General features: G+C 48.8%; 1 protein-coding gene across 10 annotated transcripts in view; it reads left to right on the forward strand.

The window, feature by feature from the left end:
• TTLL9 (tubulin tyrosine ligase like 9) overlaps positions 1-15,927 on the forward strand; it is a 70,539-nt gene that overhangs the window by 30,683 nt on the left and 23,929 nt on the right. For all 10 annotated transcript variants that reach the window (XM_072800505.1, XM_072800501.1, XM_072800499.1 and 7 more), the window contains 8 exons: positions 366-440; positions 1,615-1,705; positions 2,783-2,823; positions 3,703-3,790; positions 8,611-8,669; positions 9,552-9,748; positions 11,209-11,322; positions 12,505-12,629. In XM_072800505.1, the coding sequence (XP_072656606.1) occupies positions 366-440; positions 1,615-1,705; positions 2,783-2,823; positions 3,703-3,790; positions 8,611-8,669; positions 9,552-9,748; positions 11,209-11,322; positions 12,505-12,629 (790 nt within the window). The remainder of the gene's footprint in view (positions 1-365; positions 441-1,614; positions 1,706-2,782; positions 2,824-3,702; positions 3,791-8,610; positions 8,670-9,551; positions 9,749-11,208; positions 11,323-12,504; positions 12,630-15,927) is intronic.

Here is a 15,927-nt window from a genome sequence, read left to right on the forward strand (position 1 = left end):
CCCGAGAACATGGCCTCTGTACCTGGGCCTGCTGCTCACCTGGTTGGGGAGAGTTTGGCCAACTCTTGCTATGGATCCTAGGCTGAGCCTGAGGTAGCTCCCTTCCTCCCCACCGCCCAATCCTGATCCCAGGACCGGTGTAGTAGAAATCCTGGTTCCAGTCCTGCCTCTGCCACTCAGCAGCTGTGTGGTCTTGGGGAAATTGCTGAACCCCTCTGAACCTTAGAGATGATAATAGTACAGGTGAGTGACAAGAGCAGGATGACCAGCTCCTACACAACCAGCACCTCCCACATGTGCTGGTACTCAATGAATGAATTTCCCCTTTCCTCTGTGCGTTCTGATTCCTCCCATGAAATCATCAGGGTACCGCTGGAAAGAAGCTCACCGGCTTGGAAGCCCCGCCAGCCCGGAACACTGTCAATCCCTCCGGCAGCCATGTGAGTACAGGTAGGGGGTGGTTCGGGGACCCAGGAAGGGAAGGCCTGGCCCATCAGTCTCAAAGTGGGTTGGGGTTGGGGAGGTGACAGTAACTGTAGAAAATTCCACCCTGGGGGCTAATAGTCCTGAGTTCCAGAGGCTCCCTGCGCCTAGGCTGTTGTGTGACCTCACCAAGCATGTGACACTTGCCTTTGGGCCTCAGCTTCCTCCCAGGGTTACTATGAAGGGGGCCGGTGGGTGAGAAAGGGCTTTGTGGACCTTGAGGTGCTGTGCAGGTGTGAGCGAGGGCATTGCCATCTTCCTGAGCTGGGCTGGTCCGGAGAGAGCTTGCAGGCAGAGACAGGAGAGGAAGGTCCTTGGGTGCCTGTGTGGCGCTCTGGACAGCACCAACCAATGGGACCTCCTCTGGGGGTGGAAAGGCGTGTGCTGTGCTCTCCGCGGTATTGCGCCCGCTAGCCACGTGTTGACATCGAGCACCTGAAAAGCTGCTGGTGCAACTTAAGGGCTGGAGTTTAACTTTCCTTTCCTTGCTTTCTTTTGTATACATGAAGTTTACCATTTTAACTGTGTTTCAGTGTATAATTTAGTGGTGTGGCGTATATTCACATTTTGTGCAACCACCACACCGTCCACCTCCAGAATTCTTCTATCCATTTCCAGAACTTCATCCCCAAGAAACACAAACTCCCTACTTTTCCTCCTTGCCCCAGCCCCTGGCAGCCACCTTCTACTTTCTATCTCCATGGATTTGACCACGCCGAGGACCTCCTCCAAGTGGACTCAGACAGTATTTGTCTTTTGTGTCTGGCTTATTCTTAGTGTGATGTCCTCAAGGGGCATCCATGTGGGAGCATTTAAGTTCACTGACTTTTAATCAGTTTAAGTGTAAATGGGCAGTGCAGGTCTGGAGGTTAAATGCCGAGGCTTGACCCAGCCTGTGGGTCCACTTCCCAGCTGTACCACCGCACAGCTGTGTGACCTCGGGCAAGTCACTTCCCCTCTCTGTGCTTCAATTTCTCACCTATAAACTGGGAATAACATGAGTACCTCCCTGATTAGAGTTGATTTAACAATATACTTCAAACAATATACCCCAAGTAGAGTACCTGACACAGTACCTCCTTACGTGGGGAATGCTCCATAAATGTTAATAATAGTTATTGTTATAACTAGGATTCGAGAAGTTCTGATGACCAGAAGGATGAAATCCCCGTGGAGAACTACGTAGCTCAGCGCTATATCGAAAACCCCTACCTAATAGGAGGTGAGATGGCCGCCTTGGCTCAGAACAGCGTCAGTGCCACTTTGGCTGCTTTCACCATCTTGGGCAACGTCCTCCCCTCCCTCCTCCAATGAACCCCAGCTGAGACCTCATCCCAACACCCCGGATTCCCATGTTCCGCAGCCTGTGGCATGCCCTCTTGGGGACCCCCAAGAGACTAGAACCCAACATGCCTAAAATCCAACCTTGCCCTCCCCCTGCCATGTGGCTCATTCCTCAGCCTCCCCTTGCCCTCCCCCTACCATGAGGCTCTTTCTCCAGCCTCCCCATGTCCCCAGCCCCTCCAGGCCCTCCTTGCTAAGCCAGAGGTCAGAGACCGTTCCCCATGTGTCCCTCTCTTCCCCTCCCTGCTCTTACCTCCTCAGGCTCCCTCAGCTCTTGAATCTGTCCGAGCACCTTCACCTCAGTTCTGGCCACTGTGCCCTCCCATCCTCACTGGTGCCCACTGCTGCTCGGGGCCACTGTGCTCCGCTTCAACACGGTAGCCAGGGGGACAAGATACCCTTCTGTGGCTTCCCATGGGTGGTGAAACAAAATCCAAAAACTGCATGTGAGCTGGCCTCTGCTGACCTCAGTGACCTCACTGCCCTCGTCTCCTTCCACCCTGCCTGTGCTGTCAGCCTCTGCTCTGGCCGTTCCTCCTGCCCCACAGCTTGTCCCTCTGGGCTAGGGGGGCACTTCTCTTCCTGTAAGTCACTACTTCTCCATGATCCCGTGTCTTCAGCCTTTCTCCAGCACTTTTTTTTTTAAGATTTTATTTATTAGCACGAGCAGGGGGGGAGGGACAGAGAGAAGCGGGCTTCCTGCTGAGCAGTGAGCCTGATATGGGGGCTCAATCCCAGGACCCCAAGATCATGACCTGAGCTGAAGGCAGACACTTAACCAAGCCACCCAGGTGCCCCAGCCTCTCCCAGGCATTAACCCTCTCCATCAGTCACCCTCTCTTTGTACCCCATGTGTTTCTACGGGCACTCGCCTCTGTCTGTCTATCACTATAACCAGCACAGTGCCTGGCACACGGTCTGTCTTTGTTGCATGTATTCTCTCCTTGCCTGACAGGCCGCAAGTTTGATCTGCGTGTCTATGTGCTGGTGATGTCGGTGAGTAACTAAGAGGGGGCCCTCCTCTAGCAACAGGTAAGGAACAGAAGGCAGAAGCCATTCTAGGGGGGGTACCTCTGTGAGCTTGTCTGATTCTGCCTGCCTGGGAGAGCCCAGGGGGCATCTGAGGATGGGGGGGGTACACAGATCCCATCTTAGAGAACCATCTTAGAGACCCTAGAGTCTGGATTTGCCCTCCATGTCAGCCATCCTTGGTAACCACAGCTTTTACTGAGCACCTACTAAGTGCTAAGCCCTGATGTTCAGGAGGTTTTATTTCATGTAGTCCTCCTAAGAACCAGGGAGGTAGGTTCTATTATTACCCTCATTTAACAGATGAAGAAACAGATACCGAGAGGTTAAGTGGCTTGCCCAAGGTCACACACTGGTGACTGACACAGTTGGGGTTCGAATCCAGACAGCCTAGCCCCAGAGCCTGATCTCAAATGAGGAGTTTCTATGCTCTCCCCACCCCCACTCATCAAAAACCTGTTCAAAACTTCATGCTATGCTGCTCTCTGCAGGACACAGGACATAGGGGTGTGGGAGGCAGGCTCAGCCCCTGTGCTCCCCGAGCTCAGCGTCTGGTGGAAAATATGGACACGCCCTGAGCCTGCCTCCCACCCCCCTGTGTCCCGTGCATATCATGAAGGTATGTTCATTCTGTTCCCTTCTGCATCTTCTTCCCAGCCCCCAACACCAGGGTGGGAAGGCGTAGAATCTGAGGCTGATGCTGGAGCCGATTCTTGAGGGATGATGTGGGAAGGAAGGAAGGGCGCTCCAAGTGGAGGAAACAGCAGGTGCAAAAGCCAGGAGGGGCAAAAGTGCTCCTATTCAGCCTCCTCCCGTTCCTCTCCCTCCTTTCTTGCCTCCACACAGTACATCCCGCTTCGGGCCTGGCTGTACCGGGATGGCTTTGCCCGATTCTCCAACACCCGCTTCACCCTGAGCAGCATTGATGACCAATGTATCCTGGGATCTCTGCCTACCCATCCTCCTGCACCCTGCCCCTTCCCATCAGTGGCTGGTCTGGGCACGGGAGATGCAGTTGCGAGCAAGACGGTCCTGATCACTCCCTCTGGGCCCTGATAGTCTTATGGTCATGGCGGAGCCCCCAGTGATCCCAAAGGGGCAGCCCCCGCTCTGTTCAGAGCAGCTCCCCACAAACTGCTGCCCTGCTTGACGATCACTTCGGTGATGTGCCTGCCATCCACACTGATTCACAGTTACAGGATGGGAGAGTTTGAGCCCTTTTGGAGAACGTTGCATCCTTTCATGTGCTTTAGTCATTGGCTTATGTATTCACTCAAATACGGTGCCCTTTTCACCCATCAAACTGCAGAGACAAAAAAATTGATAACACACTATGATGGCGAGGCTGAGGAGATACGTGTGTTGCTGGTGGAGTATACATTGGCACAACCCGCTTCAGAGGCAATCTGGCAAAATGTCTATCAAAAGACAAAAACAGGGATCCCTGGGTGGCGCAGCGGTTTGGCGCCTGCCTTTGGCCCAGGATCCTGGAGACCTGGGATCGAATCCCACGTGGGGCTCCCGGTGCATGGAGCCTGCTTCTCCCTCTGCCTGTGTCTCTGCCTCTCTCTCTCTCTCTGTGACTATCATAAATAAATAAATAAATAAATATTAAAATAAAATAAAATAAAATAAAAGACAAAAACACATACCCTCTGACCCAGCAATTCCCTTCTGGGAACTTACCCTACATGTACACTCACAATATACGAAAAGAGAGGTTTAGAGGCTCTGCACTGCACCGCCTTGTAAGTGAGAGCAAAAACAAACACCCAATAGGAAATAAAGAATGGCTTATTTACACGATGGCCTACTATACAGCTGTTAAAATGGAACAGACAGCCATGCTTTATGTACAGATATGAAACAATCTCAGCGAAAAAACCCGAGGTATAGAACTCTGAAAAGTATGCTTCCTTTTACATTACAGATTATATCTGTCTATATGTGTGCATCTGTGCATAGACATCTCTGGAAGGAAGTACCAGAAACTGGGAATAGAAGTTGCCTTTGTGAGGGGACTTGGACAAGTGGGGACAGAGGGGGGGAAGGAGATAATATCCTCAGACACATTTTGATGTCTTTTGACTTTTGAACCATGAGAGTGTATTATCTGGCTAGAATATCCACATCAAAAATAAGGTTTCTAAGATTTTTAGACATGAACATCAGAAGAAAAGAGGTTGACAATCCAGGAACAAGGAGATGGCAAATGAGCAGGACTAGACTACCTGCATGTGGGAGGGAAGAAATGGAAGGTCTTGTGTCCGCGAAGCTTCTGGCGTGGGCAACCCAGCTAATGCTTCCAGCCAATTCCCACCTCTCTGCCTTAACTTTGTGTCTCGATTACGTGTCCACCTGAGCAAATGCATGTGCTCTGCCTGCGTGTTGGAATGGGAGAGGGCCCTCCTGAGTATATCCTACAATTTTTCCCTCTATTTTTCCAACTTCAGCGTTTTTAGTATGTTTCATTTTGTAATTCTAACACACATTTCCCGGATGCAAGTTAACACCTACTTTAGGTTCATTTTTTTGGCCACCATGTGTTTTGTTCAATGACACACGTAAAGCACTTAGCCAGTGCCAAGCCCAGAGTGAGCACTCAGCACATGTTAGCTGTCCTCTCTCCCTATTTAAAAGTGTTTGTCGACAAATACCCACCATTTGCTTCAACGTGGATGGACCTGGAGGGTATTATGCTGAGTGAAGTAAGTCAATTGGAGAAGGACAAACATTATATGGTCTCATTCATTTGGGGAATATAAAAAATAGTGAAACGGAATAAAGGGGAAGGAGAGAAAATGAGTGAAAATATCAGTGAAGGAGACAAAACATGAGAGACTCCTAACTCTGGGAAATGAACAAGGGGTAGGTAGTGGAAGGGGAGGTGGGCAGGGGGTGGGGGTGACTGGGTGATGGACACTGAGTGGGGCACTTGGCGGGGTGAGCACTGGGTGGTATGCTATATGTTGGCAAAGTGAACTCCAATAAAAAAAATTTTTTTTAAGTGTTTGTGTATCTCCAGGGTCCTGGGGCCTTAATAAACAAATCCCAGGGGATCCCTGGGTGGTGCAGCGGTTTGGCGCCTGCCTTTGGCCCAGGGCGCGATCCCGGAGACCCGGGATCGAATCCCACATCGGGCTCCCGGTGCATGGAACCTGCTTCTCCCTCTGCCTGTGTCTCTGCCTCTCTCTCTCTCTCTGTGACTATCATAAATAAATAAAAATTAAAAAAAAATGCTTAAACAAATCCCAGCCCCTCCCAGGACTACTTCCTACTTAACCAGGCTTTGCTGTTTTCACAGTGAGTGAATTCACATTATTTCCCACAACTCCTGTTCTTTGTTCTGAATTTTTAAATGTTGAAATATTTTAAAATATTTTTTACTTTTTTAAAGGTTTTATTTATTTATTCATGAGAGACAGAGAGAGAGGCAGAGAGAGAGGCAGAAGGAGAAGCAGGCTCCATGCAGGAAGCCCAATGTGGGACTCGATCCCAGGACTGGGATCACGCCCTGAGCCAAAGGCAGATGCTCAGCCACTGAGCCACTCAGGTGTCCAGTTGTCTCTGGAAAATATGATTAGAGAAATTTGTACATTTTCTGAATTTTCTGATTTGTCTTTAAAAAGCTACACTACTTGTATTGTGAAAACTATACTCTTTAATAAGGCAGATGCTTAACTGACTGAGGCACCCAGGTGCCCCTCCTGACTTCTGATGTATTTCCTTCTGATGTATTTCCTCGCAGGTTTGTTTGCATAGTTTTGTTGTTGTTGTTTGTATTTTTTAAATTAATTATTTGACAGAGAGAGCACAAGCAAGGGGAACAGCAGGGAGAGGGAGAAGCAGGCTCCCTGCTGAGCCACCCAGGCGCCCCTGTTGTTTGTATTTTATAAAGGGGTGATCCCACTGTGTAAACATAACCGTTTTTTCACTAAATATGTATTTTCCATGTAGACTTTTATTAGTCATAAAATATTCCACTGAGTAGATTTACTGATTTACTAATCTTGCACACTGCAGGCATTTGGGAAGTATTCAGTTTGAATACTTCCAATTATGACATATAATGCTGCAAAGAAACATATTTTTCATATTTTTTTAAATTTTTATTTATTTATGATAGTCACACACAGAGAGAGAGGCAGACATAGGTAGAGGGAGAAGCAGGCTCCATGCACCGGGAGCCCGACATGGGATTCGATCCCAGGTCTCCAGGATCGTGCCCTGGGCCAAAGGCAGGCGCCAAACCGCTGCGCCACCCAGGGATCCCTATTTTTCATATTTTACCATATTTAAGATTTTACCTTCAGATGACATGGTGGAAGTGTACATACTGGATCAAGGGCTTGTGGCTGGATTGTTTTCCACAAGGTTCTTTTGTATTTTTACCCTGCCATTGACAGGGCCCATTTTGTGCCAGCTCTCCAGTACTGAAGACAATCATTTTAAAAAGACATTTCTGAAACAATCAGTACTTGTCGGTGAAGCATATATGGCCATTCATTATGCTTGCAATGATTCTGTGAGTTTTGTGTTTTTCCAAATAAAAAGGTTAAAAAATATGTAACCAGCCTCATGGGGAAGCAGGGTTTTGCCTTAGAATTTGCATTTCTTCCAATTGTATTTTTGTCCCATTTACATCCCTTTAAAATTAGGTACCTTCCATTACAGGAAACTTCAGGCATTTTCTCAAATGGTCTTTTGCCAGTTATAGCTCCTCCAATGTTTTCATACCCCTCTATCTACTTACCTATTAGGGTCATAAACTTTTTTCCTTTTTTTTAAAAAAAAAGATTTTATTCATTTATTCATGAGAGACACACAGAGAGAGGCAGAGACACAGGCAGAGGGAGAAGCAGGCTCCATGCAGGGAGCCCGATGTGGGACTCGATCCCGGGGCCCCAGGATCACGCCCTGGGCAGAAGGTGGTGCTAAACTGCTGAGCCACCCAGGCTGCCCTTTTCTTTTCTTCTCTTTTCTTTTCTTTCTTTTCTTTTTCTTTTCTTTTCTTTTTTTTTCTTTTCTTTTCTTTTCTTCTCTTTTTCTTTTTGTATATTTTTTTTTGTTGGAGTTCAATGTGTTATAGTAGTATAACACCCAGTGCTCATCCTGTCAAGTGCCCCCCTCAGTGCCCATCACCCAGTCACTCCATCCCCCGCCCACCTCCCCTTCCAGTACCCCTTGTTCATTTCCCAGGGGGTCATAAACTTTTATTGTTAACAATTTATGTGGGATTTCCATGTGACAAAAACATTAGCCTGTCATATTGCTACAAATCTTTTCTCCAGTCATGCTTGCTTTTCATTCTTGCCTTGATAGCTGATTAAGTTTATTTTTACATAGTCGGCTCATCCACTGACTTCCTTTGTGATTTCTATTGTCATTTCTAAGCTAAAAATTTTTTTCCTGCTGAAAGATTTTATAACTAATCAGTTCCACTTCTTTACAGATTGGTTTTGATGGTTTGCTTACTCTTTGCCTGTTTCCTCACCTATGTACTCCCACTTAATAGGTAGGGAACCACATACGAGGTTAAGTGACTTGCTCAGGGGCATGCAGCCAGTAAAGATGCAGGAGGGATTTGAACCCAGGTCCATCTGATTCCAAGGCCCACATACGTGCTATCTGAGCTGTTGTGTAACCTTCCTCATCAATGGCCAAGCACGAGTCTTAGTTTGGCCTCTGGGGGCCACATGGAGCAGGGCTCATCCTTCTCGTTGGCACTCGTCCTTGACTACCAACCTCTCCCAGATGTTCACCTCACCAATGTTGCTGTGCAAAAGACCTCTCCGGACTACCACCCAAAGAAGGTGAGAAAGCTGGGCTTCTGTCCTCCAGGTCCAGCCTTTTGGGAACTGATTGGGATAGGGAAGTGGAGTACCAAGGAGCCTGGGACAGGCCTATCTTGGGCTCATAGTTCACCAGTGAGGTCAGGACCACCCTTCCTACTGGCAGGGCCCTGGGCAAGAGTACAGATATAGACCTACACATCATGTGTCTGAATATTCAAGTGGCAACTCAAAGAAACACACCCTGTAACAAAATGTGTTCTATTCTCCTACCTTGACAAGTATACTCCTATCTATCTATCTATCTATCTATCTATCTATCTATCTATCTATCTATCATCCTTCCATCCATCCATCTAATAAACTGTAAGGCCAAGTTCAAATTTAGAATTCTCGACTTCTCAGAGATAAGATCTAGAACAGAGGGGCACAGGGAGAGCTGGCCCCCAGCTCACACCTACTCCCTTCTTTTCCCTCTCAGCTCTACCCCACACAGTGGGGGCCTCCTGCATACACACGCCCCCATTTTCTTGAAAACAATAACCAGTTGGTCCTCTTTGGGCCTTGGGGGTACACACAGTGCATTCTGTCCCCAGGAGGGCAGGCCCAGGGAAGAAGCCTGTGCAGGGTGTTTGGGCAGCGACTTATGGGGTCCTGGGTACTCTGTGCTCTAGAAGGAGAGGTACAGGCTCTGGGTGGGCACATCCAACCCCCCGCCTCTGGAGCATACAGTAGCTTTGCCCCACAAAAGGGACAAACTTAGAGTTCTTCTCATCACCAGACTCAAGCTGGGCCCCTCTTGTCCAAGCCCAAGGCCTAATGGTGATTGAGGGTCTCGGTGGGCCAGGTCCCAGTTAACTGAGGCTCCCTCTCCCACCTGACCCCGGGTGCTTGCGGCCCCAGGGCTGCAAGTGGATGCTCCAGCGCTTCCGTCAGTACCTGGCATCGAAGCACGGGCCTGAGGCAGTGGAGGCACTCTTCAGCGATATGGACAACATCTTCGTCAGGAGCCTGCAGAGCGTGCAGAAGGTGATCATCAGTGACAAGCACTGCTTCGAGCTGTACGGCTACGACATCCTCATAGACCAGAACCTCAAGCCGTGAGTGCATAGGCTGGCGGCCAGGAGAATGGGGGGATGTTTTACACTGTGCCTCGACTGCCCAGGTTTGATCTCTGCCACTTCCGAGTCAGGCACACTTCCTTGGTTTGTGCTTCAGTTTTGGCCATCTGTAAAACGGGCATTGTGCTTACAGAATTATTACGAGGAATAAATGAGGTCCTGTCTATAGAGCACTGAACCCCATGCCTGGCACTGAGAGACCTTTGCTGAACATCTGCTGAGTCAGCGATCCTCTCCTAGAAACTTCTTTGTAAGCCCTGCTGCTTTCAGGATGCAAAGTGCCGTGTAAGGCAACATTGCTACCATGTCTCTTCCTGCCAAGAATTTGGTGCACTCCCACAGTGCCCACAGAGAAGGTTGAACGGATGAGGAAAACAAGCCTGGAGTGGTAGAGACCCCAGGGATGGTCCTCATATGATAGATACAACGGGCACAGAAGCCCGGGGTGGGGCAGGGTGGGGCGGGGGTGGGGAGGGGGGTGTCCTGTGTGCTTGGAGGTCACGAAATAAGTCAAGGGTAGAGCCAGGCCCAAGGCCATAATTTCTGGGCTCAGCGACTCCCTGCTAACACAGTGGCCTCTGGAGCCACCCCCTCCCCAGGGTCACTGGAGAGGCGCTGAGGGGCTTCCCGAGCCAGGAGCTGGAGCTCTAAAATGAGACCTCTGTCAGAGAAAGAGGCTCCTGGGGCCAGCGGCCTCTCCCCTGCCCCCTGCTGTAAGATGCAGCTGCCGGCATTCAAGTGGACTCCATGGGGAAACAAGCTTGGGGGGGGGAAGGGGCCACTGCCACTGACAGACCGGTGAGGCCTTCGCTCTGGGGCCCCAGGTTCTTGTCTATAAATGACTACGTTGCACAGAGCCAGAGTTTGCAAGCTGGAGGCCCTTGGGCTGCTTTTGACCCGCAGACACTTTGAGTTTGGACTTCAGATTGTTTTTTATCGAAGTTCATTGACAGTCTCTAAAAACGGGGAGACATTTACACAACAGTCTGGAAAACTAAGAGGGTCTCCCGACCCTGGGCTCGCACTTCTGCCTGGCAGCAGTCTCCTTGGGGGCCGTGGCAGCAAGCGCTTCCCGTGGCGGGCTCTTCCCAGCCCACCTGCTCCTGCCACCGCCAGCGGCCAGGCACTTGCCCTTCCTAGGAAAGGGAAATTTGTCTTGTACTCACAGCTCTATTGGGAGAAGGGAGAGCAATACGAGGGCGCCAAGATCATCCTGCCCCCGCAAGCTTGCCTCAGGTACCACCTGGTCCCAGTGGGGGTTTCAAGTTTGTAACAATTATTTTCAAAAAGTTTTAGCCACTGAAGCCTCTTCTCCTGGGGAAATGGAAAGAGTGACCTTGGTTGAATTGGGCCCAGGCACTGCATGTAGGCTCTCAGTGAAGTTCCAGGGCCCCCACGGACCAGGGAACCTGAAGCCCTCCGTTACCCTCCTTCTCCAGGTGGCTCCTAGAGGTCAACGCGTCCCCATCGCTGACAGCCAGCAGCCAGGAGGACTACGAGCTCAAGACCTGCCTCCTGGAAGACACCCTGCATGTCGTAGACATGGAGGCCAGGTGAGGGCGGGCAGCCATGCTCAGGCACCCCCGTATGGGACAGTCAGGGCTCCCCCCAAGGAAGATAGAGAACTCAGAATGCTGGTGCTTGAGTGGCACTTGGAGTTGGCTCAGGCCTGCTTGCCATTTTATAGATGGACAGAGATGTCCACCTAGGGTTAGATCCTGATCTAAGGACTCGGCCCTTTCGGGGCAGAGCAGGACCAACTACAGCCTTCTGACATTCAGCCCAGTGGGGTTTCCTGGACACTTCCTGGCCATGAGACGCTGGACTCTGTGTGTTTGAGCCTCAGTTTCCTCGTCTGTAAAATGGGAAACCTCACATTTACCTCTCAAGATCATAAAATTGATTTACCAAGAATATTTATAGTAAAGTGCATAACTCACAGTAAGTGTTCAGTAAGAGACTGTATATTGTCGTAACATGGTATATGTCACCGGAAGACCCAGGGCCTGACTTCAGGAAAGCCCTAATCCAGGCACTCAGTCAGCATTGGTCGGTCTGTGTGCCCTCTCAGTGTCTCCCTTTCTCCCTCTTCCTCCCCACCCTCCGCCTCTTTCCTGCGGGTCACCTGTTCCCGATTATTCCAGCAAAGTTTGAGGGCTAACTCTCATGGGTGAGGATTGTGTCCTATGCCCACCTCTGAACCAGTCATTGTAACTCTGATTATCTGGGCCTAGATCTTGTGCCCACCCCCCAGCAGGGCGGGGTCAGCCCCACCTGAGCCAAGTGAGTGAGAGAAGGGAGATGAGTTCTCAGAAGAAAAGCCAAGGCTAGAAGCCGAGTGCTAAGCAAGCAGAACCTCCAGTGTCCTCTAGATCTACCATCACTTCTTCATTTGACAAACATCCGAGCCCCTACTGTGTGCCAGGATCTGTGCCACACCCTGGGGACCCAGTAAAGGACACAACAGACCTAGTCCCTGCTTTTCTAGAGTTAATGGTCCAGGAAGGACAGCAGACTCTAAATGGGTTCATGTTACCGAGAGCAGGGGTGGAAGCCTGGGGACAACGTGGGAGATGGCCCTCTGCCTCCTGCTTGTGCCCCAGGAAATGGGTGGGCCAGAGGACTAGTGACAGCAGGGCACCAGTAGGGGGCAGGGAGGGAGCAGGTGCCTGGCTGCGGTGTTAGGGCTCCACATGTGTGCCTTCATTATCCCCTTGTATCTCCTGCCTGTCCAGGCTCACAGGAAGGGAGAAGCGAGTGGGAGGCTTTGACCTCATGTGGAATGATGGCCCTGTCAGCAGAGAAGAGGGGACTCCTGACCTGTCGGGGATGGGGAACTTTGTGACCAACACACACCTCGGTATGTGGGGCCAGGTGGGGAATGGGCACCAGGGATGTCACGAGAGAGGCCAGGTAGCCTAGGAGACAGCTTGGCACAGTGGTTTGACTGTTTTGATTTGATCTACAATTTACCAGCTGTGTGGCCTTGGGCAAGGGACTTAACCTATCTGTTCCTCATCTGTAGAATGGAGATTAAGAGGTTTGTAATCTCAATATATGCCTAGAACACCACCTGGTACGTAGCAAGAAATATTATTAATCTGTCAGGAGGTAGATTTCAAAAGGCTTAGTGGAAAACAACCCCCCCAGAAATGCAAACTATGTTAAGAGAAATTCAGGGCTTGACTTTAAACTTGGTTTTTAAAAAGTGAAACATTTTCTTGATTATAAAAAGTATTCACTTACTGTAGGATATTTGAAAACTAAAAGGAAATAAACCATCCAGACATAACCAACTTTAACAATCTGTTGTATTTCCTTCCAGTTTTTCAAAAATGCATATATTCACACTTTTTTACAAAATTGGCATTGGGCTGGAGTTTTGAGTCACACTTTTCCACGTAGCATATTCTATGTCATTCAACAATATTAAGAGGCTCTCTTCTGGAAACACTTTTTGGCCAGGTCCGAGCTAAATATTTTACATACGTTATTTCATCTTTAGGCAGCTTCTGTCATTTTACAGATGGGGAAATGGTCTCCAGATGTTATATAACTTGCTGAGGGTCCCAGTTCTAAGTGGTGAGCCAGACCTTGAACCCTAATCTCTCTTACTCGAAAACCTGAATGCTTGATCGCTAGAAAATCCTGTCTCTTAGCACAGTTAAAAGCAAAATTACTACAGGGCTGTAAAATATCCCAGCTTGTATATGTGCCAACCTTACTAAACCCATTTCTTATAATTGACCATTTGGGAGGATTCCAATTTTTTACTTTTATAAATAATGCCATGCCATGATGAACATCCTCTCACATAAAGCTCAGCTGAAATTCTGGCTGTTTCTTTAGGACAGATTCCTAGAAGTAGAATTACTGGGTCAGAGGGATGGACTTCTAGAAAGATTACACACAAATCTGCCTGTTCTGAGTTAAAGAAGAAAGAAAAAAAAAAAAAAAACCTTTGTCAACTTGATAGGCAAAAAAGTTCTGATTTGTTTAATATATTCCACTGATTACTGATGAGGTTTCAGATTATTCAATTTGCATTTCTTCTTTCATAAGCTGACCATACTTTATGTATTTTTCAGTGGGCTGAATCTATAAAGGCCTTGGATATTAATAGATTGATATTACCCATCTGTCAAACTTAGGATATTTTCCTGAAGTCGTTATTTGCTTTTTAAATTTTATTTGTGGCTTTTTTTATGGAAAGAAGTTGGTTATTTTTAAAAGGTGTTATTCATCTATTCATGAGAGACACAGAGTGAGAGGCAGAGACATAGAGGGAGGAGAAGCAGGCTCCATGCAAGGAGCCCGATGCAACTCGATCCTGGGACTCTGGGATCATGCCCTGAGCCGAAGGCAGACACCCAACCGCTGAGCCACTCAGGCGTCCCTGAAAAGTTTTAAATCTTTTTTGTGGTTTAGTGTTTTAGGATTGAGTTAGGCTACAAGCAACTGAAAAGCCAACTAAGAGTTACACAATGAGGGAATGATCTGTCTTGAGCCACAGGAAGTCTTGGGGTAGGCTCGGCAGGGCTGACACAATATATGTAAGATGCTGGCAGAGACCCTTTCCTCTTTCCACTTTGCCACACTTAGCAGGTTGCCTTGGTGCTCATGCTTGTTGCCTCATGGTTGCAAGATGGCTGCTCCAACCCCAGACACTGTGTCCTTGTCCCAGGCAGGAAGAAGCAGAAAGGCCCAAGGGCCAAAGCTTTTTCTCCAAGTTTTGACTCTATTCCAAATGGGAAACCCTCCCAGGGCTAACACCATACTGGCAAGAACTGGGTCACGTGGCCACCTCAACTGCAAGGAAGCCTGGGATATCAAGTAATTTGCTTGAGGAAGGTGGAGAGGGGATTTATGAAAGACTTTTGTCCAGCAGATTCCCTAGGTTTGCCACGTTGTATTTTGAAAGAGGCCTATCCAGTGCTCTCAAGCTTTAATGTGCAAATAATCACCTGGAAATCTTGTTAAAGTGCAGATTATGATTCAGTAGGTCTGGAGTGGGGGCTTAAGATTCTGCATTTCTAATAAGCTCCCATGATGCTCTATTATTTAACTATTGCTATATAACAAAACCAACCCTCCCCAAACCCAGAGGTTTTAAACAACTACTGTCTTATTTGCTGATTCTTCAGTTCTTGCCTGGGGTTGCTCCTAGGGCTGCAGGCCCCCAGCAGATTCACTGAGACACAATGGCCTAGAATAGCCTCGTTCATGTGTGGTGGTTGATACTGGCTGGCAACTGGGCCTGTCTTTCAAGGCGGCCACTTGTCCTCCAGCAGTCCAGCTCTGGCTTCCACATGGTAGTCTCAGGGTTCTGAGAAGGTGAGAGAAGTCCTAGTGAAGTCTCTTGAGGGTGAGGCTCACAATCCCTCAGTGTAGTGTCATTCCGCTAAAATCTGTTTGTCAAAGCTGCTCCAGCCCAGATTCACAGGGCAAGGAAATGGACCCCACTTCCAGATGGAGGTGCAGCAAAGCACCTTGCAGAGATGTGTGCATAGAGGAACGGAAGGAATCGTTGCAGCCATCTTTGCCAATCATTGGCCTCAGATATGCTGCTGGTCTCTGGACCCAGTTGGAGTTGCAAAGATGTAGCCTCCATCTTGGCTGCTATAGGAATTCTACAGGAGCTTTCAAAAATACTAATGCCTGCCGAAGGTAAAGATACAGTTGGTCTGGCCATTAGTCTTTCTGAAAGGTCCCAGCTGACTCTAAAGCACAGCCTAGGTTGACAGTCACTGCCTTAGAAGTCTCTAAAATAATCCCCAAGGCTCCATTCGAGTGTCTGGATAGATGGTAGTGAGTAGGAGAAGCTAGTTGGGGTGGGAAGAGCATCGATGAAATGAGTTAGGGAGGGGTCCAGGGGTTTCTGGGTGAAAAAAAACTAGCATGTAACTCAGAGATGAGTCTAGAACTGTAAGAAGGGGTTTGCATTGGACATGAAGATTTGGGACTTATGAAAGAACCAATTAAAGTTAGGGTTCCATGGAACTCACTTTGGAAAACCCTGGAACACTTAGAGTGGGCCTCAGCTGGGTGGAGCCTTGATGACCAGTGAGTGCCTAGGAGGCAGGGCTGGGGCTCAGAGGTGTTGAGAAAGATGGCATATGCATCCAGGTCTGTATAGTTGTGGCCACAGAGATCCAGTC

The sequence above is a fragment of the Canis lupus genome, chromosome 26 (assembly GCF_048164855.1).
Source record: "Canis lupus baileyi chromosome 26, mCanLup2.hap1, whole genome shotgun sequence".
Lineage (NCBI taxonomy): Eukaryota > Metazoa > Chordata > Mammalia > Carnivora > Canidae > Canis > Canis lupus.